The 26,523-nt window shown below is 42.3% G+C and overlaps 1 protein-coding gene across 2 annotated transcripts in view; it reads right to left on the reverse strand.

Moving 5' to 3' along the window:
- The window catches only part of plxnb2b (plexin b2b), a 122,292-nt gene that overhangs the window by 38,049 nt on the left and 57,720 nt on the right, over positions 1–26,523 (reverse strand). For both annotated transcript variants that reach the window (XM_044356544.1, XM_044356543.1), the window contains 3 exons: positions 2,529–3,667; positions 1,946–2,134; positions 1,677–1,802 (listed from right to left, as the gene is read on the reverse strand). In XM_044356544.1, the coding sequence (XP_044212479.1) occupies positions 1,677–1,802; positions 1,946–2,134; positions 2,529–3,665 (1,452 nt within the window). In that variant the 5' untranslated portion in view covers positions 3,666–3,667. The remainder of the gene's footprint in view (positions 1–1,676; positions 1,803–1,945; positions 2,135–2,528; positions 3,668–26,523) is intronic.

A 26,523-nucleotide genomic window follows, 5' to 3' on the forward strand; every position in this document is an offset into this window, starting at 1 on the left:
GTTGCTTTTCTATAAAAAAAAAATATATTAAACTCTCTCTTACGAGGCAAAAAACCACAAAAAACAACAACTTCCTTTGTGGTCAAGATTAGTCAGACACTATGTGACTAATTCTCTCTTCTTGTGTTGCAGAGATACAATATCAATAATAGAAAGAAGCTTGTGAAAAAGCAAACTTTATGATGTCCAATAGACCAAGAAAACATAATTTAAAGAAATTTTCAAGAAATAATTTTTTTGAGCTACACTTCAGGATGCATTACCTCAAAGCAACATAGTCCCATAATGTTATTGTTAAAAATAAATGAATGAATGAAATTTCTTACAATACTGGAAATATGCCTCACCAGTTCAAAATTAATTCCATTTGAAATTGAGAAAACATTAAAAATGAACTCATTCATAAGTTTGTTTGCCTGAGCGTTACCATCAGACAACAGCTGTGGAACAGCTTATAGGAATAAATTATTAAAGAGCGTACACAAATTTCAGCAAACTTTCCATCAACAATCTATCAAACTAAACAATGAGAACCCTCTTCAAAATAAGATAGTGAGTCACATTTCAGTGTTTGATCATTTGTTTCACATCTAAATGTTTATTTTCAGTTTCCTGATGTGTGTCCTTCCTGACATATGTTGCCAAAATTTGTTGTGTTGCTGTCATCCTAAGCATGCTATGAAAATATCAATGAAATGCATTATATTAAAAGCAGGAAAAATCGTTATCAATGCATTTCACACTCTATTTTATACTGGTAATACCTGTCACTGCACTTTCACCCTCATTTTCCTCTTCTCCATCCTCATCCTCGCTCTCAGGCTCACTCTCACTTTCTCCTTGCAGGGTTTCTAACAGCTCGTTGTCTTCCTCACTACTAAACTCTAATTCATCCTCACTAACATCAACTGGGAGTGCTAATTCTACCACCTTCTCCTTTGAGGAGTCATAAACGATGTTGCATTCATTCTCTAAATTAAAGAAAAACGTGTGCAAACTTTAAGCATATGCTCTGCACAGAGGACTCATAAAGTGCACTGTTATAGTAGAATTCACAGTGTACTAGCCTAAACTTAATTACAACTAACATTATCAAATTTATCTAGATTAATTTATAGAGATAATAAAATTATGATGACTGTTATGCTTTTGAACAGTCTATAAACCTAAATACACAATACCAAAAAATTTCATGGTGGGAATTCATAATGGTATGTTGTTGCTGCAAGGCAACAGTTGGATTTTAACAATTTTCCATTATTTAATTATCAAATAAAATACATTACACAATTAAAAATTTAACTTTACTCATTTATTTTTGTGAATCTACTTTTTCCCCCTGATTGTAAAATGATAGAAAAATACATTTTCAGGACAATTTTGTGGAGAAAGATGATGGAGCTGAACCATGTGACGAAAACTGCAAAAAAGGGCTTTGACATGGTCTCCAGAGAGTCATGAGACAAAACACTATTGCTAGACGCTATTGGTTTGCTCAGGGCCTCTTTGTATTGCATCATAATTGAAGATGTATTGTGTGGATGTAAAAGGGTATGTGTAAAAATGGATATGTTACCTAGAGGCAACACTGTACCATAGAGGGTTAAAAGTGTTGATTTTAATAAAGACAAACAACGAGTATAAGATTTTTTAGAGAAGAGCCCTGACATACACACCTTTTTCTCTGTGGTAATGTAAAGGTGATTGTATCCAGGGTCAAAGAAAAGGTTCTTGTTGACCTTCTCTCCCCTGGTGTCACTATGAGTCTTGCCGTACATATATGGCTCTGCAGCCAGGTGTACCTGGACAGAAAACAAAAGGTAACACTTTCAGACATGAGGTCTGTAGGCCCTCCATTCTGCCTTCCTCAGGTAAAACGAAAAATTCTACTAGAAAAAAAGTGAAGAGCAATAGATCAATTAACGTGAACAGAAGAAAACTCCACCTTGAAGACCACTCCCAGGTGGTTCCCCAAGAAGATGATGGTGTGATCATTCTCCACAGCGACAGCCACAGCGGTCAGGAGGCCCAGCCTGCTCAACACTACATTTGCCTTTAAGGCGAATCTTGGCTTGCTGGCCAGAGGGGAAGGCAGAAAGTCTGCACCACACTTGAAGTTTTCCAACGTGTCCTTCTGTAAAGGGAAAAGGAAGAGCAGAAGGATGAAGACGCATTATGTGCCCTTTTATCCAAAGCCATATGAGTGGGAATATGTGGGTATCACACCTCCAAGCAATGGTGTAGGTGGTCTACCAAATAAGGTATATGGAATCATTTTGGATGGGTTTAGGGAATTGGGAAAAAGAAACATGAAGGGAAGAAAAATGTGTGAGACGAGTGAGAGATTTAGAGGGAACAATACAAAGAATCTGCTGAACAAAGTAAACACTGGGACATTAAAGTAAACAGTGACACATCTTTGCATTATTGATTAGACAAAAGGGAATTCTTCAAAAAATCTTATCCTCTTGTTTTTCTCAAACAGGTTTTTTTAATCTTCAATCAGCGGACACAACAGGAGCACTTACCGAAATTTTTGACGTGCAGAATTCATCGTTTTTAGATGAATAGGGGATATCTACGGCAGCAACCCCACCAATTTTCCCAGAGTCACTGTAGCAGGCGCTGATGATATCCACCAGCCGCTCATTGATGGAGTTGAGCGGATACATGCAGAGAGCAGAGTCGCTGTCATCATCGTCTGGACTCGCCACCATGAACAGAACTTTATTCCAAGCGAAGACCTTCCCGTAATTACCTGATTCAGTCATGGCCAGAGCAAGCTCTTTTCCTGGAGAAGCCACATAGGCAGCTTGCACTTTGTTGTATCTGTTATTTGGACCGCAGTCTAACTGAAGCTCTGTGTGGGAATAGTAGTGGTGGTCTTCTTCGCAAAGACGAGACACAAAGGTCAGGTTTTTGTTATCTGCACCATCGAGTGTCCGTGAGAAGAGGAAATAAACAAAACCATCCTCTTTGAAGGCATGACGGAAGTCATGCAGGTACTTGGGAACAAATGGCGTAGTCTGTACCGTAGATGCCTCGATGATGCTCTCAAACATGACCCAATCACGGAAGTCCTGGAGAATTCGTGTGCTGATGAGTTTTGTACTGTCCAGGCTTCCATAGCCCTTCCCAACAAGAAACACACTGAAGGCTTGTTTAGAATGCGTATCTGTGTAGGTGGACATGACACCCACCACGTTCACATTGTCCTCTATGCTAGCCACGTAAGTCCTCTCTCCTTTGCTGTCACTGTAATACAGCTGCTGTTCCACGTTGGTCAGGTTGAGGAGGGAGCAGATGCCTCTGTAGCGGCTACCACAGACGATGAGGGAACCATTGGACGGATGCACAAGCAGAAGCTTGTTGATGTTGGGCATGAGTTTTGTGTCCTGGCAGGCTAAAGCAGGAGGCGTACATGTCCGAGCGTCCTCTTTGGGGCCAGTTTCAACACGGGCCTCTTGGTTGAGCGACGGCCCCAGCTGGAAGATGGTGTTGACTGCTCCCAGGTAGATGCGACCGGTCTGGGGGTCCTGGACCACATTGTTGATGGGGGTCTCTGAAGTGAACTCCAGGATGGGGATGTTGTTGTTGCTCTCCTCCTGAGCTTGTGAGGTCGACTGGCAGGCGAGGAAGAGGAGGAGGGAGACCCAGCTTGCCATCTCTGGAGAGAAAATAAAGGTAATTCATTATTAATACTTTCAAATGCACATGTAAATGCACATTAGCTATTAAAACACAAGACTGCAACATAGAGTAGGTGTGTGGTTAACATACATCCCTGTACATAAACACACACATTGAAAAATGCAATCTAATGGTCATGTGTGCAGAGTTTGCAGTTGGGCACAGTCACAAGGTTCAAAGCAATAGTTTGACATTTTGAGAAATTCATTCAAAATCAAATTAATTCCTTCTTGCCCAGAGTTAGATGAAAAGATTAGTACCACTCTCATGTCTGTACACTAAATGTGGTTAGCTTAGCTTAGCCTAGCGTTTTATGAATTCTGTTTTAGTACAAATTGAACATATTAAATTTAAAGTGTTTGATAGTGACCTTTATAGGTGCTGGTAGGCAGATTTGTTTTACATTTGACAGAGCCAGGCTAGCTAGCTGTCTTCAGTGTTTATATATTCCAGTGCTAACCGGCTCCGGGCTCCTGCTTCATATGTACTATACAACTAAGATAGTGGTATTAATCTTTTGATCATTTCTAAAAATGTCAAAGGTTGGTTCACCAATTTTACAGCAAAACATTTTTTCTCAGTTCTGTCAAGAGATATAGATAATACTGGTTTCATTTGACCAGGATTTGAAATATCTGTTGAGTTTTTAGTTTTCTGCTGCAACACTAATACAATAAATATGAATGGATTTTCATTTTATGACGCTTAAAGCAGTGAAACATTGTTGTTTAGGAATGTAACAGCAACATCTCTATCCAGAACCAGTGCCCCCATTACTCTGAATAATCAACAGACCCTCACTGTGAACTGTTTTCTTTCTTTTGTGAAAACTGTTCAAAGCAGAGTATGTGGATTATCCAAAGAATCTGTTTCTGAAAAGAAATGCTGCTGCTGAATATTTTAAAATGTCAATTTTCAATGCAAACTATTCACACACTGTACTGTGTTAGAGGCAGAAATCGCAGGCACAGATCAAAAAATTGACTAAATAAAACCAAAACTATCAGCATGGATACAAACCAACATGAGCAAAAAGATTTTTTTAATTATTAGGGTGAACTGACCCTTTAAGAGTACAACATGAAGCACTTCAGGATATAGATTTAGGTTATTGGGATACAAATACTAAAACACTGCCTCAAGCTAACAGTGCGTAGCGTAGCTGTTTGGGTATGACTCAACTCCCTGCTCCAGTTCTACAAAGGCCGTGTTATTTTGGATTTAATTGACTTAATATCAGAAATGATCACTGCTGAAAAAATGAAACTGCTATGTGTGGGGGTAAAGAAAGATTAAGGCCGAGAGCTAGATCTCAAACCAAAACACAATAAAGCCTATTTAAAAACCTTGGATATGTTCCAACTTCATTTGCACTTTGCTTTTTTTTTTCCCCCAGCAACACCTCCAAGCTCAGGAAGTACACCGTTTTGTCTCAGGAAACATGATCACACAATATCCCTGTAAAATGCAGACAGCATCATGTACAGGGCTAACAGCAGGTGCCTGTGGAGTCCTCGCTTACTGCTGTTTGCCCAGGCTGTGGTAAATATGGAACTGCAGGTGGCTTTGAATCAGCTATTGCCCACACAGCAAATGTGCGTCTATGTTTGCGTGTGGTTTTCAAGCCCGCGCTCTCTCAATAGTATCCTCCTTCTCATTTCACCCTGTCAGTCAAGTCCTGAGGCACATTTGTCAAATTGGAAACCTCTGATGAAACTTCTGGGACGTTGTCAGAAAAAAAGCTGTGTTTTCTTATGTTAACCTGCCTTCCCTCACTGGACTAAGTAGGACCACTGATTAGACATTTGCCCAGGGGGGCCCTGTTAATTTCACTGGCAACTTCCCATTTGCATTTAAGTGCCCACTACTTGATTTGATGATTTTATTTTTCTTTCCATTTACTGCCTCCGTCCCTTCTACCCCCCACCAACCCAATTCACTGCGTAAATGTATCGTGCCCTTTTCATTCATTTCTTCAATATTTCCATTAAGATTGAAATGGTGCAATAAAATCTCCATCTGTGTGGTTAGTTTTTACGGCTTTAACCAAGAGAAAAGGGCAGGTGCCATATTGTCAAGATTTAACCAAGACTAAAAAGAAAAAATAAGTTTACTTCAGCAAAAGAAGAGTGAACTTCAGCTCTAAATGAACAAAACTTCAACTACAAAAAAAACAGATCATCTAGCAGTGTTGAATGACGATTACAAGTGTGTGTCAGCTTTACGAGGCAGCACAGCTGCTTTTATGTTTGAGGAAGCATCACAAAAATTGCATAAGCTGCAAAACGCTCTTGATGCCTCAAAAATGTTGACAACATAAGCAAAACACAGTCAAGCTGCCCTGACAAAGAGTGGTGGAAAATTGCATGACATTGACGGGGAGATACAGAAAAATGGCCTTTAAAATGATCACAGGATTAAATGGAAACCTCCGTGATGCAGTATCCGTGTAATAAAGTTTGCTCTGTAAAAGTGAGCCAGACAAAGCTGTACTTAGGGCGTATTTAGGGCAGGGATCCCATTTGGCAACAACTTGTAAGACGTTGGAGCCAAAATGCAGATGGCCTTCTGGTGAAGCCACTAACGACCAAATCCCAGAAAAAATCAATCTAAGCCACAATAAAGCGAACGCTTGTGATAACTCACATGTGTCAAGTTTATGCTCCTAATAGTGAAGTGCGGATGTGTTTTGAGGTGTCAGAAGCACCGAGTGTCACTGCAACCTGGCATTTCCTTCATCCACCTTCCCTCTATTGTGTCAAATTCTTTATCTTCTGTACTTTATTGTACTCTGATTTTCATTTTTCCATCTTTCAGTGTTTTCTCATTATTTATTTTGTTAAGTACTGAAAAGTTCTGTTTCTGGAAGGAACTACAGTATTTAAATGCAGATTCTTATAATTACTAATACATTTTATTACATTCTTAAGTCACTTGACCTCAACAGCAAGATTGTTTCCTCACAACAAACTGCCATGTTTCAGTCTGTTGATGGTTAAACAGTTTTGAGTAGAAAGGTTCAGGTTGTCTGACATGCCACATGACCTTAAATGTGCATTTTTTCTGTTTGTGGCAACACCTGGCAGGAATATTTAGTGTTTTGTAACTTCACGAGCAGAAGATAATTAAACTTACACTAGGTCTGTGCGCTGTAATGTCTGAAATTAAACAACAGCCGTTTGCTGAATGCTGCTCTGCTCCGCTTTTTTTGTTTTTGTACACGACAGAGAAGACCATCCTGTCTAAATATTGGGTGCAATTGTAAATATGGACAGTAATTGAAGCATGACTGCCTCTCTGAATGTACTTTCATTGTGTGCTGTCCACTAAAGACTGTAATATCCATATTTCCATCAATTCAGTCAGCCATGATACAGACTGCACAGGGAGACTCTACAAAAGGTGGATTATGTCGATGGTTTCTGTGACAGAAAATTACTTGATTCCTTTGGCTTCCAATCAAACACGCTGTGACAAAGCAACTTTTCTCACCCTGTAATGTACAATGCAAGGACAATTGTCTCGCGGCACTCATTTAGGTTTCACAAAACTCAAGCTCCACTTACATCCATGACTTCAAAGAGTCCCTTTTCCTATTCATGCAAATCCTATAGCCAGCCCACGATCAGAAAAAAAAAAGCGTCACACAAATTTCCCTCAGATGCTGCATTGTGGGTCAGTGCAAACGAAATTCTTGACATATTTCAAAGGAGCCTGTTCTCTCCTAGGATGTCTCCTTCTGTCACTCTATCACTTTTCATCCTTTTTTCATGGGCTTAATCCTGAACGCTGGAATTAAAGAGGCTTCAAAGAGCTGAAGAGAGGCAGACGTCTGGTGGGGGTGACACAGGTGGAATGAGGCCCATTTCTCCCCAGACCATCCCACCTCTCTTTTCTCGACATGTCCATAAGCTGCTGTGAGAGAACATGGCAACTGGGCATACCATCCAACACGTGGGTATTCTGAATAAATAAAAAGCTGCTAAATTTAGAGGCTGTGTGCTGCATCAGCCTGCAGCTAATGAAGCCTCCAATGGCCTGAGATAAATAATAATGAAACACATCATGTGCTAATGAAGCTGGCACATCTGAAAAATGTGATCCTTTGAAAAAAACAATTGTTGAATTGAAACTGGCTGATTGCAGACAATGAATTGACTTCAAATCAGAACTCTCTATCTATTCCTCTGCACACTTTTAAGTTTTTTTGTACACTTTAAAATGTGTTTTTTCTGGGGGGGTTTACTATTACTGGCTGTTACGTGGTAAATCAATTTATTCATTTGGCAGACGCTTTTGTCCAAAGCAACATACAAATGAGGTACAACAAGTAGTCTTGGAAGAATAAGTGTAGTAACACTCCAGTTCCATGTTCAACATGACACAAATGCCACAATGTTGCAGATACATGAAGTAACACGTAAGGGCATAGCTAATGATTTTTTTTTTTGAGAGAGAGAGAGATAAAGGATCGAGAGATACACAGGAAGACAAAAAGCATAATAGGTGAGTAATGTCTTGATTTGTTCCGTCTGCCACACAGTGTCATACCCCACCAGGAGCATTTCAGAAGCGGAGCGTTTTGCTCTGGCAGCGCCAGAGAGAAGAGAGCCAGTTGACTTCTGGCCTGGTGCCACTGGTTATGATGAAATGTTGATGTAGTGATGTGATATGATCAGGAGTCTGCACAGGGTGTTTTGTTTTGAAAATTGACCAGATGCTCTATGCCGTTCCTGTGTCTGACTTCCTGCTCAGCTCGATCTGCTCTGTGTAGCTTGACACGGCTTCCATCAAAAATAGACTAGGCGCATAATTGTAGCAGAGCATAGAGCCGCTTCTGGGACAATTCTGAAAAACACTGCGGTGCATCTGGTGGAATCACAAGCATTGACTATAGTGGCCGTGACTAGCTCCGGTGGCTGAGTTGCAGCTGGAACACGACACAGCTGCGCCCAGTGGTATCAAGCCGTAAGTACTCTGGGTAGAGGTATGTAGGTTCTCAAGTGATTTTTGAAGACAAAACTGCTGACAAAATTCAGTTTGGTAACTCTTTCCTAAGGGACCATACAGAAGAAGAGTTAGGATTGAGACTTCTTGACTCGCAGTGACGGTAGGACTACCTGTCTTTTATTTGAAAGTCATAGAGAACGAGAAGGAGCATAAACCTCGAGGAAGGAGTTCAGGTAGTCGGTGCTGTGCTAAGGGCCCCTCTATAAGTGAGGATTAGTGACTTAAACTAAATGCAAGCAGCGACAGGGAGCCAGTGAATAGTGATGAAAAGTGGAGTTACATGAGCTGTTATCGGCTGGTTGAAGATCAGATGCGCATTGTGTTTTGGACCATTTGCAGAGGTTTTACTGTGACCACTGCCTGTACAGGGAGTTGAGCAACATATTCAGATAAAACCTGATCTTTCTGATGTCATAGTGCACAAAGCAACATGACCGAGTAAGACTTTCTTGCAGACTTTGTTGGAGAGAGTGAGGTGTTGCTGAGCTGGATACTGATGTTGTGCTGAGTGAGGTCAGTGTGAGTTCAGTCTTACTGTAGAGAAATTGTGCTCTCCTCATTTCTCTATTTTGTGCCTCCTCATCTCCTCTCTCCTCCATCCTCCTGCCTGTGACCCGGAAATCGATTTCAACGCGCCATGTTTAAGGATGTCTCAATTCCTAAAATGCATCTCGAGGAGCAAGGAGACTTGCAAGAAGAGCTATGAGCGAGGATACACAGGTGTGACCTTTGCAGAAGTCTTTTCTGCACCCATGACATATAAAAGAGGCATGACACAGCTGGAATATACAATCCAGTTGTAGTGCTTCACACAGTAAAATATATAAAGGACCTCTCTCTCTCTCTCTCTCTATATATATATATATATATATATACATATACACACATATATACATATATATACACATATATTTATATACGTGTGTGTATGTGCACACGCATGTTAAACAAAATATAACTATGTATGACATCCGTACATTCTTGTCACATTATGCCACATTATGATTTGAAGTAAATATATAAGTTGTCAGAACACTGTAATGCTCATGTGACAGAGATCATAAAATACAGCTGTAGGCCATAACAAAACAATGGACAGATGATGCAGCTCTGCCGCATGTTATATTTAATTGACGTCACTTTAAAATGACAACTCCGAAGCAAAGATGTCTCATTTTGTTAAATGCCTGTTGCCTCGACTCCTCTCTCCTCGCGTCTCTTCCTCGCCTCCTCTACTCGCATCTCAGATGGGAGGGACCAAGACGTGAGGAGAGGAGGCGAGAAAAGGAATCGAGTGATGTACAAACTGAGGAATGAGAAGAAGGGATTCATTCCGTGATATCAGCAAGGCAGGCTGAGATCTACGCCGACCCAGTAAGGTCGTCTAGTGGGAAGATAGTCAGTATCCACAAAACTACTAAAGCTGGAATTTAAAGTTTAATGTTGTTCTGTCAGTACAACGCACCAGCAAAATATAAATGTATATGTGAATGAAGTGTAGCTTTATTTTTTATATGTACATGAAGATAAATGTTTGTAATATCAAATCTACTTCTGTATTTTTATCCATCTTTGGTTTTGCCTTAAAGTACATCTTAAAATACAGAAAGTATTAAAAAAACTATTGTTCAATGTGTTCAGTTTTCTAGTTGATTGTTCTCTTTTTCTACTGAATGCCTGTCTGTCTGTGTTGATGAAGCTTAGAAATAAGTCCAGGACGTTCGCTGACAAAGTCTGTGTTGTATTATAAATGTATTTATTTATTTATACATATGAGAATATTTTCAATAAACCAACCAAAAAATAATCTTATAAATACCACTTGTACAGGTCTACTTTTGTAAGCTACTGAGATTTGATCAAAACAGCTTGAACCAGCGACATACTGATGGCGCTACTGAACTGAAGACATCAGCATCAACACTGAACGTCACGGTGGAATAAACGGTGATGCATTCACTTACTGGAGTGCATTTGATCAGTGATGCGATCGCTAGGCTTACAAAAAAAAGTGAACAACCAGTATAATCACAATTCGATTCAGTTAAGTGATGTGTAATTTACAACTCTAGTTTATTGCCATGGTGGGAAGAAAAATGGACATTAAGAGAAAGATTGTTGAGCTACTACATGCACAGACTTGAAAATGGCACATGCAGGTGTGTCTCTTTGTTGACTTGCTAGTTGTCACACACACATGCACACAGTCCTTTTGTTGACAACTATAGTATCATCTCTTTCACCCTCCCTCCACAAGTTTAGGGACATGTCTGGACAGGAAAAGCAGCTCTCAGCAGAGGAAAATGAAAGATAATTGAAAAATGGCAGGTGTGCACACAGACACACACACACACAGATTCATAAGCTTAGAGATACACGCACCAATATGTGCACCAGCGCAGTTTGAAGTGCTGACAAGGTAATCCCACTCCGACCACACAGAGACACTCTACTCTGCAAACTACCACACTGTGTCCCTTTGACACAAGGGCACTAAAACCCAGCACGGTAGTCCGCGCACCTCTCGGCCAATCCTCTAACCGCACATCCCCCTTTCTAGGACAACACCCACCAGGAGGAAGTGTGCGAGCATGCCTGCGTGAGGGAGCCAGAGATCAGGAAGGAGAGAGGCTGAAACAAGAGGGGGAATGTGTGTGTAACGATTAGATCACACACGCAAACACTGCAACTGCTGACCTGGCAAGTTCTCAAACAGCATGAGTGCTCCTTTCACTCATTAAAACTGATACGGAAAGGAAACTGATAATAAATAAAAAACAGACACCCTACCCCGAAAACATAATAGAATATCACCCCATACTGCGATCATTCATATTCAGCACTTTCTTTTATCGTAGAGCTGGCTTTGACAGATGCCAGGGTCTGACATTGATGTGGGGGGTGTCTTCACACTGAAGCCGCTTTCAGTGTTACACACTGATAAAATTGAACTGCCATTAAATTAGTCGCCTGTCCCCAGAGGCCTCTGCGATGGGCGGAGAAGAGGTGAGTGAGGGGTTAATGCTCTAAAGCAAATCTTGCCATGTCTGTCACAGCGTGTAGGGTGCTGAAAAGGCCTGATAAAGTGTGTACAAGGCAACATGACAACGTGGGTTAGGAGGCATACAAGGAGCCGCTGCCGGAAACGAGGGGCGGATCCTTGTCCTTTATTTTCCCCTCGCCATCCAGGGAAGGATTGGAAGAACAAGCGGCATTGTTAAAGATGAAACATGAAGTGGGAGAGTGGGGAGAACTCTCTTTCTCTGCATGTCTCCCTTCTCGCTTTTTTTTTTTTGACATGCAAATGCTCTTGTCCCATCTTTACAGTGAAATTGTTTCACGAGTTGCAACGGGAGGCTGGTGTGACGACGACAATCCAATTTCCATATGAACAATTACCCTGCCGTCAGGGTTGGCAGTTCATTTATTTCAATTTGACTGACTGGGAGAACCACGCTCACCAAAGCAGCCAGCCCAGCCATTGTATTCAGGGCACCAGTCACGGGCGGGGGATTGATGGGCCTGGTCCATTTCAGTGGGATCCAGCTGCTCTGGCCTAAATATGCTAACACCTTTAAAGTTGGCCCGTGACCCGAGGAGTATGTGAATCACACTTTGCTCTCCTCTTAGACCGTGTATGTGTGTCTGTGTCCCAATTCTCACGCCTGTGTGCTTGTTTCTCTTGTGTGACTACATGTGTCTGCCCTCCTGTGTATGTTTGTCTGTTTTGATGTATGACCACAAGTCAGGGGTGCTAACATAACCCGCACACACTCACCATCCTTTTAGTCACAGCACTTTTCCTCATTAGGACTGATAGGCTGTTTGTGTGTCTGTTTACCGCTCCGTCACCATTTTCCAGGCTCCTGCTATCTCCTCTCTGCCAGCTGGACACTTGAGCAGCGAGAGCGCAAAACCACAGGCACACATACACACAAACTACTCGAGCAGAGCACACATTTAAATGTGCGTGCAGAGATACACACTACTAGACTCCTCTGCCTCATACCTTTCTCAGCAGCCGACCTAAGTGTCTCTTGTAATCTCTGAATCTCTGTTTGTCTCTCAAACAAACACACAAATGCAACCTCTCCCTGTCTGGGCAGCAGCAGCTTGGGCTAATCTCCCAATGCTAACTGGCCTCCCCACCCCCAGCTGGATGTTGCAGCTCTCCAGCGGGACAGAGTGGCTGTTTGCTGTGTGGACACAGCTGGCGGATGTGGGGAACCTGATTAAATGGCCTGGCCTGGCGGAGAAGAGCTACTTTCAGGAGCCAATGGCTCCTCCGACATCGTTGCCACATCCAGACGGCTGCTAATACACACAAACAGTTGTAGGGGCAGGCATGCATACACAAGCTCACTAATCAACTCGACTCACAGTTACGCATCTGAGATCCAACACATTAACTGCATGTGAAAAATGCACATCCACAAATAGGGCTGCAAATAAAGATTGTCATCTGTTGATGAGTTTTTGGACTGACTGATTAATCAATCAGTCCTAGTCTGCTTTTTTTGTCTGACCAAAAGTATAAAAGTCAAAGATATTCAGTTTACTAAAACAGAGAGAAGCAACAAATCCTCATATTTGAAATGCTGAAACCAGCAAATGTTTGGGATTTTACTTGAATTACTTGCACGATTATCAAGATTATTGTCAATTCATTCACTCAATCAATCAATTAGTTGGCTACTGTTCAAACACTCCTCAAAACTCAATTGTTTGTGATGCATTGACTGATGGCTGCAGGGAATAGCTTTTTTTAAACTTGCTCCTATCAAGAGGTCAGTCTCCTTTTTTTAAGAACAGGTAATGATTCTGCACCTTGCTCAGGGGCACTTCAGCAGGTTGGCTCCTTGCCCCCACACAAAGACTTAAATCACTGCTTCCTCTGGTTGGAGGGCAGCTTCTCTGATCGCTACACCACCCCGAGGCGATCCCTTTCTCCCACCGCAAACTCAGCCACCACTTACATACAGCGCGCACTCACGTTCCAACACACATGCAGCCACAATTAAGAAGTCAGGCAGGCAGACTGACTGACTGCTGGGAAGGAATCCATTACACACCTTATTGGTTATAATGATTTCACTTCACCAGCATAAACGCCAATGAGCCATGAAGGTATCTTGTAATGTGGTTCAGTCTCGGAGCCCAGCTTTCGTTTGGTTTCAAGGGGAATACTGATCTTATGGTGACTGATTGCTTGCCCTCTTACAGGAATTCACATGAGAGCTCTGTAAAAGGGGACGTGGAGATGTAAATGTGTTTATGGTGGCTTTGGTATTAATAGAATAGATCAACAAGGTGGGATATAGGCATTTGCTTTCTTTCTGAGAGCGAGATGAGACGATTGATATTTATCTCATGTTGGTCCATTAAGTATGCAGCTGGAATCAGGATGTGTTTAGCACACAAAACACACCTACCACCACCTCTAACACCCTGTTTACACACTCAAAGTAGTGAGATTTTTTGCATTGAACACATAATTTGCATATTCAGCTTTGACTGAGAACTTATTTCCAGGGTTATGTATTCCCACTTATCATTTTTCTTGTTCAAATACCGTAAGCTCCTTAAAGTTATTTCATCTTGCATCAGGAAGCCACTGACCGTGATGATCAGCTTTTCCTTCATGATGTTTGAAGCACGTAATTGAGTGGAGTAGACAACAGCTGTGCTACCGTGTCTTGAGGGAATCACAACAAGTGCAACTGGTTGTCACCAGGTTGGCGCTCCTGTGCGTCAGAGGACATTTGCATGAAGTTCAACCTTTCGACTTCAAGTTGTACCGCTGCTCAACTTCAGACTCCCCTTGAATCACGGTGGGCAGCGCCAGGATATTATTTCAGGATTTATTCACAATAAATGGCAGACTGTCACACTTCCAGTGTTTAAAGATCCATTGCAGACATGTTTTATATGATAACACTCTGCTTTGATTAATAATATACTGTGTGTCTGATATTGTTTTTCCATTTGAAAAAAAGTTTATCTCACATGTAAAAAATTCTGACATCTACTTCTTCTCCCTCCTCAAAAAAAAAATCCAGAATCTATGAATATGCAAATATTTTAGGTTTAAAAGGTTTGAGTAGTGAACACAAGATGTCTCCTACTCCTACTCTGCAAATACATCATTATGCACAGTGAAGCTCAAACATCCAATTGAAGAAACAAAGAAGGAAAAACATATTTTTGAGTGGAGAGGGACTGGGAGTAAAGCGCACTAATTAAAAGATTGTATATTGTTTGTGTAATTGATATATGAACATAAATGTAACAATTTGTGTATTACAATAAATCTCTCCAGAGGCACAATGGTAATAAACCTGGCAACCTCACTGCCTCAATGTGATGAAAAGACTTTGGTCAGTCACTGTGTTGCTGTTGCTCACAAAGAAATTGTTACATTGTTAAAAACAATTTTTACGTTTTTGTTTATGTGCAGGTTTCACAAATTTAAGAAAAAAAGGGGATTAGTGAGCTTTAGATATGTTTGTAGGTGTATTTTTTCACTTTGGAGAGAGCCAGGCTCTTACTTCACACAACAGACATGAAGTTATTAAATGTTCGCATCTCACGATTTAGAGATGGGCATTGTAAACTAGCTTATGTTATATTGTCCCCATACAAATAAACATTAAATAAAATAAACAAGCATATTTCCCAAAATGTTAAACTATTCCTTTAAAACACAGCTACTGTAGGTGGGGCAGTGTATGGACTAAGCGCAGGGTGTATGACGGCACATTGTGTCTAACTGTGAGAGATGGGATATCTTTGGTTCTGTCCAGACTTGTGAGAGCTGAATCAGCGAGAGAAGTAACCTTCAGAGAGAAGACGGGAGCGATGAGAGATGTTAGAGTCACAGAAAGACAGGAACAGAGGGAGGGCAATCACACACACGTTACTGACTGAGTCTCAATAGCTCCTTTGTGCGAGCTGGCAGGTGCCTGTCACTTGTCAAGATGATTCAGAGTGTGGATGGTGACTGAGCATTGTGATGGTGAGGATATAAGCATTGGCTGAAGCCCCAGAAAGATTCCAGCATTTGGTAATGACTAACAGCTACTGTATCAGGTAATGGCCCAAAGATTAGCTAGCTCTCCTCAGCATATGGAGAAAAAAGGTCACGTTTGAAGCTTAAAAGGTAATGGCTAAATTAGCTGCAAAAAATACCTCATAAAATTAAATAGCTTTCAGCGAGAAGGAGTACTTTCCGCTGGTAGTGCGGAAGAAAATAGACTGGGCTACTTTTTAATTAGTCGGACGATGAGAACTAATCACAGGAAAGCTAGACTGATAAAAATGTGTGTGTTATGCCTCAAAACACAACCTCATCTCATAACTTCTTCCTTCTCTCACATATTTTAATGAATAAATACATTTGCTTAGATTACCTCCGCACTTCCACCAAATTTTCTTGATGCTATCGAAAACCACTCATCCCTCTATCAGCCGACCCTCACAATCTTCATCCATCATCTATGAGCGTTGCTACAGCCAGAGGGGAGAGAGCTGCTAAGCAGGGCCTGACTAATGGCTAAACAAACACCATTATCAGGCCTCGGTGGCCGAACGCTGAGCTACAGGAGCCCCAGAGCAGCTGAGGCTCTTTAATACTTAATCCCTGCTGCCGTGCTCCGTTAGTGACTGCTCTAAACTAAGCTAGGATGGGCGGCACTGAAGGTCCACTAATGAGGGAATAAGTGCAGAAACATGAGGTAGGAGGAGGTTTAAGGTAAAAAAGGTACGTCATGCATACGCGTACACATGTGCGCAATCACTTACCGCAAAAAGTGAGTTGAGAATAGACTATATTAAAAGAGGGTAGAGAGAAGCGTGGCCCACTCGTCTTGGCCAATTCCCTCTCTAAAAAAGGCTCAGGGAGAAGTTAATGAGCCTGTTACGGCCCCATAGTTCCCCTGATAAGGCCCTTGATTACACCACATGTTCGGGCAAGAGGATTGCGTGTATGTGTGTTTGCATGCACATTTGTATGAGTGCGTCACCTGACCCAAAGCGGTCATCTGCTAATCGTATGTTCACAAGCAAGGAATGCACATTTTCTGATAAACACATTTTCACACACCAATCACCACTCTCGAGGAGCAATCTATTCCTCTAACACTCCCTCTTTCGCCCGCATGCACCGACTAAGTCACACCCGTGATCACATTTCTCACACACACATACACGCACACACTCAATCAAGTGTGACTGAGTGAGCAAGCCACTCAATGAGAGGGGGTGATTAGGCCCTCTGAGAGTAGACCTGACCTTTCCCTCCACATCAAGTCCTCCATGCGCATGTGTGTTTTTATGAGTCAGTGGCTGTGAGCTCTCGGGCCCACGCCACTTCACATCAAATGTCACTGACTTAATTGAGATGGCCAGACAGGAGGACGGAGGTAGGGAGAACAGGGGAAGGAAGGAGGACTGAGGGAGGTATAGAGGATGAGAGAAAGGACAACGTGTGAGAAGGAGAGGGGATTTTTACAGTAGGCTGCAAGAAAACGCCATATAAGGGAATAACTTAAAAAGGGATGGATGGTGAAAGAGTGAAAGAAAGAAAGAACGCTGTCACCAATCAATCTTCCAGTCTCCCTCTTTGCTTGAGAAAAGGCAAAGCAGGGATATTTTTAAAGTCTGTGTTGGTTGTGGGAATTCAGCACAAGCCCTTGTGGGTACACAAACCTTCCCCTCCCACTGGTGAGATGGTTGAGTCTGCACTTCCGCGTTCTCAGAGCTCAGACGGACAGAAAGGCAGAGACAGTCTGAGTCAGGCCTCGGGGGAGGGATGGAGCAGGGGGCAAACTGAGATTTGTTTGCGGGTTTGTTGCACTGCTAACTGCTGAGAGCAGGGTTAGTTAGCAGCCAAATTATATTCATGGGTTCTTTTTGAATTAGATTCAAAGAGCTTGTGTCAGTGTAAACACTGGAAAGATGCACACAGACAGTTTGCATTCCAGTTCAACATTTAAATTATATTTTCAGTTTATTGCAACTTGGGTCTTATTCCTGTGTGAAATACTAGGTAAATTGTTGAGGTATGGGAAATCACTACGGCTGAAATTATTTTGATAATAAAGTTATTTAACGAAAGCATTATTTGATTCCAGCCGCTCACATCTGTATATTTGGTGGTTTTCTAAGCCCTCTATGATAGTATACTGAGAATCTGTGGATTTTGGACTGTTGGTTGAACAAAACAAGAAATTTGTGAGACTTTTCACTATTTTCTGACATTTCATAGACTGAACAATTGCATGATCCAGGAAGCAATTGGTAGAATAATTGGCAGAAAACGATCATTTGTTGCAACATCACTAAAAAGTACAGTGAGGCAAGAAGTGCAAACAGACAATCCGACAGGTTTAAACAAATCACGGGTTAGCAACAAAGGGAAATGGTAAAATTACCCAATCTGTCTCTTGTAAACATTAAACACTTCACAGACATCCTTACTGGTTCAGCTTTGAAATACTATAGTTGTGCACACAGTTTTCCTGTGCATTGAGGGATTATTACTGACATCTCAGGTGTGCACACTCAGCAGTTTTGGTAAATGTTTACAACCTCTCTGTTTGTCTGACTCCTAGGACTTGTTGTATTGATGCTCCTAGATCTCAGCAGCTACTTTTACGAGTACCTCGTTATCAAATGTAAGAAAACAAGACTCAAGTTGTAAGGAACTGGAATTATCCTTTAATAGCAGGTTAAGTTATGTGATACTGGTGGGACCAGGGGTGGAGCTATACTCTCAGCACAGAGAGGGTGGAGCATTCTCGAGGGGCCCTTCTGATGAAGTCATTTTAAAATTCACAACTGTAAAATAGCTGATATATCCTGTCCTTAAACACAAATTGTCACTTATTGAAGCAAGCCTACTGTGTGTCTATGAAAACATACAGTAAAACCACTCTGCTTGTTCTGAAAAACAAAAAGAGAAAACAGGTTGCCAGTCGCGTTCAAACGTTTCAGCACCGAGGACAGCCCACAATGCTCTACGTGCATCGATTGACAACCAGTTCAGCACCACCACCGACAGACAGCGACAGACCAGGTGCACTGTCTCAGCACCATGTCTTTCTTATATGGGAATAACATAAACATAAAATAGACACAGCAGTGAACAACACTACAAGGCCTATTCAAACATAAACTAGACACAGCGGTATACAACACTACAAGGCCTCTTCAAACATAAAATAGACACAGCAGTCTACATCACTACAAGGCTACTCTACTGTCACTAAGTAGACAGTCTACAACACCACAGGCAGTTACACAGACAGGTGCAGAGATGCGGTAAGCATGGGATCAAACAACAGATTCATCATTATACATTCTAACTGCTTTATGCATAACCAAAATTGAAGTTAATAAAGACTAACTATGGATCTTTGTTGAGCCCTGAAAAGGTGAAAATGCTCAGTATTTCCCAAAAAAAGAGCAGCGCAATTAGAGAAAAATCTGACAAAAATCAACAGATATTGCTCTCTTTTTTTCTGTTTTATACTTTTTTATCTTGTGACCCCACACATTTATCAAGGTTACCTAAATTAAGTCTGAAACTAAGCACTTATAATAGCAGTGGTGTGGTCAGACGCCAAGCCAGACAGGTCTTTATAAAGAAATAAAGTATGAAGTAGGATAAAATGTCATTTTATCAAAACAGTTAACAAATTCAGAGTGTTTCATAATGGTGTAATACAACAAACCACATTATATTCACTTAGAAAACTCTAGGATGGCATTTAGACAGCATATTTATGTTCTCATCAAAAAGAAACAATGCACATATTATACTGCAGATACATGACTTACACATACTACTTGTGTATATTCTTTAAGTGTTCATGTCAAAAAGTATGACTGCGTGACTCAAAAACGGGACTTAATCTTGTTTTCTATATGCATGAATAAATTCTCACAAGCAACAAGCACACAGCTTCTGCACAGGCTCATTTTCAAACCACACACAGTCAACAGTTGACTGAACTACTCATAAATGCAAAACTGGGGAAAATCCACCTTATTCAAAGCCTCAGCAGGCTTGTCAGTCCCACTACAAGATCCAATACATTATATAACTTCCATAAGTTATGGTACATGTTTCACTCACCATTTGTTGTCTCTGCTCAGCCTGTAATTTAGTGTAAAGTGAGGTTGGATAGTCTGGCCATTAGGTACTGTCAGGCTAGTGGTGCTAGCAGTAAGATTAGCTTGAATATCCTCTCCATCATCATCGTGGTTGTGTTGAAACGACGAGCAAGATGAAAAGTAAGATGTAAGAGGAGCGCATGATGCAATTAAACTTTTCTTACTCTCTCGCTCCTTGCGTTTTAATGCACCAGATTTATACTTTCTCTCCATTTTACCTCTTAGCTAGATTAAAAAAAACACATCACCTTGATCGTTAACTTGACAGTGTGAGACAACATGACACATTCACGGATACACAGGCTTTTAAAATTCCCGGCAGCCAAATCAACTCAGAGTGTAATTAAGGGGGTGCTAAGGGGGTGGAATCAACAACAATACAAACAGGCCACGGTGTCCCCGCTGGTACTGTTTGCTGGATAAGATGAGAACCCCTTGGCAGGGGTGGGGGCTCTTCCTGCTCTGAGGAGACACAGACTGATCTGAGTCTGACTTTATTTTTGCCACAAGAGACACAAACAAACTTTATCCCAAATATTCAACTAAACAACAAAAATGCATGTTCAGTCAGGCAGACTGAGCCCAAGGTGGGCCCCTTTGTAACTGGAATGAGCCGTGGGCCTGGGGCGGGCAGCAACCCCGCCCCCTCCAACTACTAGGTGGGACAAGTTCCCATCTGTCTCCTCTAGCCTCTTTCTCCTTTGTCCTCCCATCACTGCCGTAGATCTCAGAGGAGATAGTGAACCGGCACACCACTGACGGGCTGGAGGACGTGTTGCGTGACGCCCCGGTTAATTAAGTTTGAAATCAGGGAGATGATCAGCGTTGCTGCCACTCAGGCTGCCAGCCTCCCTCCACCGCTGCATCCCTGTTACTACCAAAGTGTTCAGTCTGTCTGACAGGTAGAGAGGTGTTTGTGAACGTAAGTGTGAGAGGAAGAATGTGTTATTTTGTATGCGATTCTGAAAGGGAACAGAGACAAGAAAAGGGGATGTAGTGCGGGTATGGGTTGGTGCTCAAATGATTAGATAATGAATTGATTTGACAGAAAATGAATTGGCTAACATTTTATAATTGATGAATTGTTAAAGAAAGAAAGAAAAATTCACTGATTTGTAAATTGTGAGGATTTTCTGCTTTTTTCTATTTTCTAAATCTATATTTTGAGGTTTTGAACTGTTGGTCTGACAAAACAAGCAATTTTAAAGTTGTCATCTCACACATAAGGAAAATTTGCAATGGATGCATTTTCCACTACCTTCTGACATTTTATACACCGAACAATCAATCGATTAATAAAAATTTAAAAAACAATCCAGAGATTTATTGATAATGTGTGTGGGTATGCACACACACACATTATACATGCAGATTGCTCTTCATATACTCTATAAACCTACATACTATATGGACACATGCATTCACACTTCATTCCTGCAATCTCATACACAGACACAAAAACATACAGACACTCAGGCCCAAATGAACAATGTCGGAAATTTATAACAATTAGAGTCCCCAAATCCCGTCCAGACTACAGCTCTTTCTTGGCCATGATTGCTCTGTTCCCCAGGAGGCTGCTGTAAGGAGCTGGAGCTGCAGTGATTGTTGATGGATGCCTATTGGCATGAGCAGCACGTAGAGCACCCCCCCCACCTCCGTCTCACCACCTGTAATCCTGGAAAAATGGACTCTATGTATTAGTGAGACGCTTAAAAGGCAGGAGCCATTTCACACAGTCGCACACACAAACACATAAACACATTAAATCTATCTGTACTACACTCAGAGGGTAAGGGATATTATTCCCCAGGCTCAGTATCACAAACCTTTAGTTCTGAGAGGCTGTGTGTGAGATACAAGTAGGATGTGATACATACCTACACGTACATCCCTCACCTGATGAATGGCTAGGATTACATTTTATTTATGATCCCGTTTTGATTAATAGCTCGGTCCTCATGTGATTACCGTTTCTAATCAAATGCAGACACACAAAGGTCAGAGGGAATTAGCCCCCCATTGCCTAAAAATAAGCTGCTTTAATCAGGTTGCAGATGGCCTGATAAGCAGCAGGGTGGCATTACGGGCCGGTCGTGTGGCGTAGCTGAGGCGTGTCAGCGATGGCATCTGCACCTCGTCTCTAAAGGTGCCACTGTGTCTTTCATGTCAGGTGAGTGCGTTGACATTCTGTCACATCCAGACTTCAGATGCGGTGGGGTGCAGGGGGCCAAACATCAAAGTCAGGGTTTATGTTGGCAGGGGGGCAAACACACACGCACACAGCACGCTCCTGTAAGAAGACGTGGACACACTCGTTCACACACGCACGTGCAGCACCCGTGAACAGTGACAAGCATTAAGTTTGAGTGTGAGATAGTGCTGATGTCTGCCAGTGAAGCCTACATTTCAGTCTCTTTATCTCCTGAGCCTTCTGCTGATAATTACAGCCGCCCCATCTCTCGGCCGGAGTCACACCAAAGCTGCCAGTCTGTGCAGCTCGAGCCAGAGGAATTATCACCCGGGCCATCGCAAAACGGAGAATGCCAAGGTCAGACCCCGTGTTCAATTTCACTTTTGATTCCAGTCCACCTTTCTTTCTCCTCTACCACTTATCCACTCCTCCCTCCTGGCCCACCCACACAGTCGCCGTTGAATTTCATTCCAGGGCTAACCTCTATTTCCAGGACAACCAGCGCCTTGACACTCATTCATTTCCAATCCTGCAGAGTGGTCGGCTGAATGGAAATTGACGATTCAATTTTTGGAACGAAACTCAAGAGTCCTTTTGGAATTGACTCTCCCCTACTGCCCTCCCCTCTCTTGCTGCTTGGATACCCGTTCTGCCACCCCCTCTGCCCCCCGCCACTCGCTATCTCCGTCCTGGTCTGCTGAGTACAGCCAATTTCTCCGCTTGTATGGAGACGTGGGTGAGATGGCTACTGCAAAGCGCAGCTTAAAAAACGCCCTGCAGCTCCCACTGACTTCTCTGAGACACCTTTTCTCCATGCCGGCTCTCTCTCATCACTAAACTGCCGTCAAACAAGCAAACACTTAAAACCAAAGGGTTTATTCTCAGCATTGCTCCCAGCTGGATGTTGGGTGGCAATTTAAAAATGATCTATGCAAATGTAATTTCGCTGTGTGTCATCCAACACAGCCAATTAATGAGTGAGCTTCTCCAACCCAACTATAAATTAACAAGGCTAGATATAATAGCTAGATTAATGTGTTTTTCTGGCACTTGCCTAATTGCTAGAAGACTCCGGTGGGGCTAGTGTGAGCTGCCTCATTTCTACATGTGATAGAGTGAGAGGGATAAACTGCATCAACTCTATTTATCAATTATATGAACTTTGTTGACTCTCCTATAGGTTTTATTGAGGCGAATGCATGAGGAAAGTGACAGAGAAAGATATTCTGTCCTCAGGGAACTTGTATATACTTCAGCAGAAATTACTGCTATCAGTTGCTAGATTGAGTTTGGTCTGAAGGACGGCATTAGCTTCAGTCAGGAAAACAAATCCATAAGTGGTCAGAAGGGCATATGTGCATGGATGGCGTATCTGGAAATGAGAAATGAGATCTCAAGGCAGAGAGAGAGAGAGAGAGAGAGAGAGAACACGCAATATGGAGAGAAAAAAGCAGCATAAGAGGTAAGGGAGACAGAGAGGATGAGTTACCGTCTGCCTCAGCCAGAGGAGAGAGGAAGAGAGTGAGTGTGAGAAAGACAGAAAACAAGCTCTAGGATCCAAAACAGCACATCACCAACAAGGAGGCCTTTTGTTTTGCCCCTCTCAACCGATTGTTCTCTTCGCCGAGGGTGAGAACACTAATCCGCTGTGGAAAGGGGAGTTGGGAGGATTTACTCTAAGTATCCTTATTAGAGGGAATTCACTGATATGGGGGGAGTGGGTAACGGGTGAGAGGAGAAGGTAGAGGGCAGAATGAACAAGAAGGAAGAGGAGAGCAGCAGGAGGGGCGGTAGTGTATTCCGAATACACTGTAGGTGCCATATGAATCTTTAATACAGGGCTTAATAGTGAGGGAGGGAAGAAGGGAGGAGTAGAGAATATAAAGAGAGTGAGGGAAAGGGAGAGGAATCTCCGAGGAGGTTACTGAGCCCCTCGTATCACAACACTCCTGATAAGTGCCAGCCTCCCAGGATCAAACCTAATTCTCCATACCTTCAACGCCACCACAGAGTCCCTTTCAGACAAAGAAGACGGTAACAAAGGACAGACTTGCCTTTGTGTTCAAAAACAAACAGACACGGGACTGATGTTCAGATAAAAATGGATAAAGGATCTTTCCAGGTGATAAATTCCTTAATTGCTTTTGTTAAACACATACCCTGCTGGAAGCTTGGCCATGGTACATTGTTTTAATTACACGCACAAGAGCCTAATTAGTTATATCTGTTGTACCAGAGGCTAACATGCACCCAATTACACCCAAATCAAAAGGATGGTACAGTCAGATGGGGGGAAATATGTGGCTCTTTGTTCTTCCATAGTATTCATCAAATAGCAGAGGAAAGTAAAGACGACGCTTAACTTCCCAAGTTGCTGATGTCATGATCACCCTTGCTGTCTTTAAACTAATTAAATACATTCTTTCATGTGAGTGCTCGAAGCAGGTGGTTGTCTCAGTTGTCAGTGTTTCTATCTCTTTGTCTCTCACTCGGCGATAATAATCACTAGAGTGGAAGAATTATTTGTGCGATGATCAAGGGTAAACAACACAGCCCAGTACTGTGGCACTCATGCAACAGTGTGTGGATTAGCACCGGAAAACTACTGTCTTAAGAGTCAGATCCATTAGCTGGTTCTCATAAAAAACACTAAAAGAAGAGACTGGCTGTCTGAAATGCAACAGTGATATCACAGATACTGCTTTTCTTGTAAAGAGGGGATGATATTCAAGGATATTTTAATGGAGGAGTCTTGTGGGTGCTGCTCTTGGTAACTAATGGTAACTAATTGTTAAGCAGGCCCCTCAGGGGAGATAAGATATAGCCTTGCAGGAAGCATCTGACATGGGAGCTGGGAGCTAAAATTATTCGAGAACATCTACAAATGATTTCCCTAATGACGTGATGAACAATGAGTAAAACAGAAACAGCAGATCCACCACTTTGAAAATACAACCACATCAAAGCCTTCCCCGCATCCCCAAAAGAACAGCTCCTTCCTCCGAAGTGGGGCGAGCGATCCCGCAAAACTTCCACATCTCTCGCAGGTTCTCGCAAAAAAACTTGGAACATTTGGCACCGGCAAGTTGTTCTCTCCTCTCTTATGCGAATTTACTGCATTTCAGAGAGCACATAACAGTCTCCTGGGGCAGAACTACAGCAGAGTTGGAGGGAGACATATCAGAGCATGTAGCGTTTCATCTCTGCATGTTCCCTTGTTAGCTGTTAACAACCGTACAGGTCTACTGTACTCTACAATCACTCCCATCAGTCAATGGAAAGCAACAAGAGTGCATCACAGAATTAGCTTTGCGACTAAGTGGACTCCTGTAGTGTTTTTCTCCAGCCATGATTGCAGCCCGAAAGCATACCTAGCTAGCAACATTTCCACATATTTATCAGACACAGGAAGAGACAATTTGTCTGAACTCTTGTGCCTGGTTTATTGAAGCAAGGGCAAGTATGCACTCTTATCAAGTGGTTCAAATAAATAAGTAGCTGTACAGGTGCACGTGCTGCGGTGCAAAGGAGGTAATGCTAATAATAAGTGGCATCTGGTGGAGATGGTCCATTTCCTTGATTGGTTCTATTCTACCTCTCCAGGAGACATGCGGGGCTTATGGCTTGGCAATCCACATCCTGAATAGTCCCTGACAAGTCACATCTGAGTGGCGGGAGTGGAGGGAAGGCTGAGGCGGGGGTAGGGGGGGGCAACTTCTGATTGTTACCATGGCAATAGTAGGCAAGGAATCAGGAGGTTAGATCGCGTGGCGTACAGCTCTTGATAGCTGCGTGAGGCCACACGTGGGAGATATTCCCAAGGTTTATAATCACTGTCAGCCGGCAGCTCAAGTGGTCTGTGCACAGATGTGTATTTATGCGTTTGTGTGTACATGTGCGTGCTTGTGCATGTGTGTTCCAATCTTCCTGGGAAACTCATCTGGCCTAAGCTTCCAACTGGCAGCGAAATCCTAAAATCCTACCTACCAGCTTTCTCATGAGTGACAATCTTCTCTCACCGGTCCCTTGTGGGTTCTTACTTTTAGAAGAAAGCAAAAAAAAAAAAAAAAAAAAAAAAAACATTATAAGAAAGCAGGATGTGCGATTCTAACAAGAGATCATCTATGTTGAAAGAATAAAAACAGGTTGGTGCACTCGGAGCTGGCAGGACAACAACCCAACATCGCCCATGTTTTCTTATTTCCCAATCAATAGCTTGTGTGTGCACCAACAGAAGCTCTCAGTTATGCAATCATGCATCCTGGATCAAATCAATGCCAGCCTGCTTTAAAAAAAGCTCATCATTTCGCTGTGGTATGCCCATTGAGTTGCTCCACTCATCAACTTACACACTGAATTTTCATTAGGAGGCACTTAATAGAGACAGGCACGTTTAGAGCTTCTCTCTGGGTGGGTGGGTTGCGTCGATTAGGCCGAGTTAATCTCTATCACAA

This window comes from Thunnus albacares, chromosome 7, assembly GCF_914725855.1.
Source record: "Thunnus albacares chromosome 7, fThuAlb1.1, whole genome shotgun sequence".
NCBI classification, from domain to species: domain Eukaryota; kingdom Metazoa; phylum Chordata; class Actinopteri; order Scombriformes; family Scombridae; genus Thunnus; species Thunnus albacares.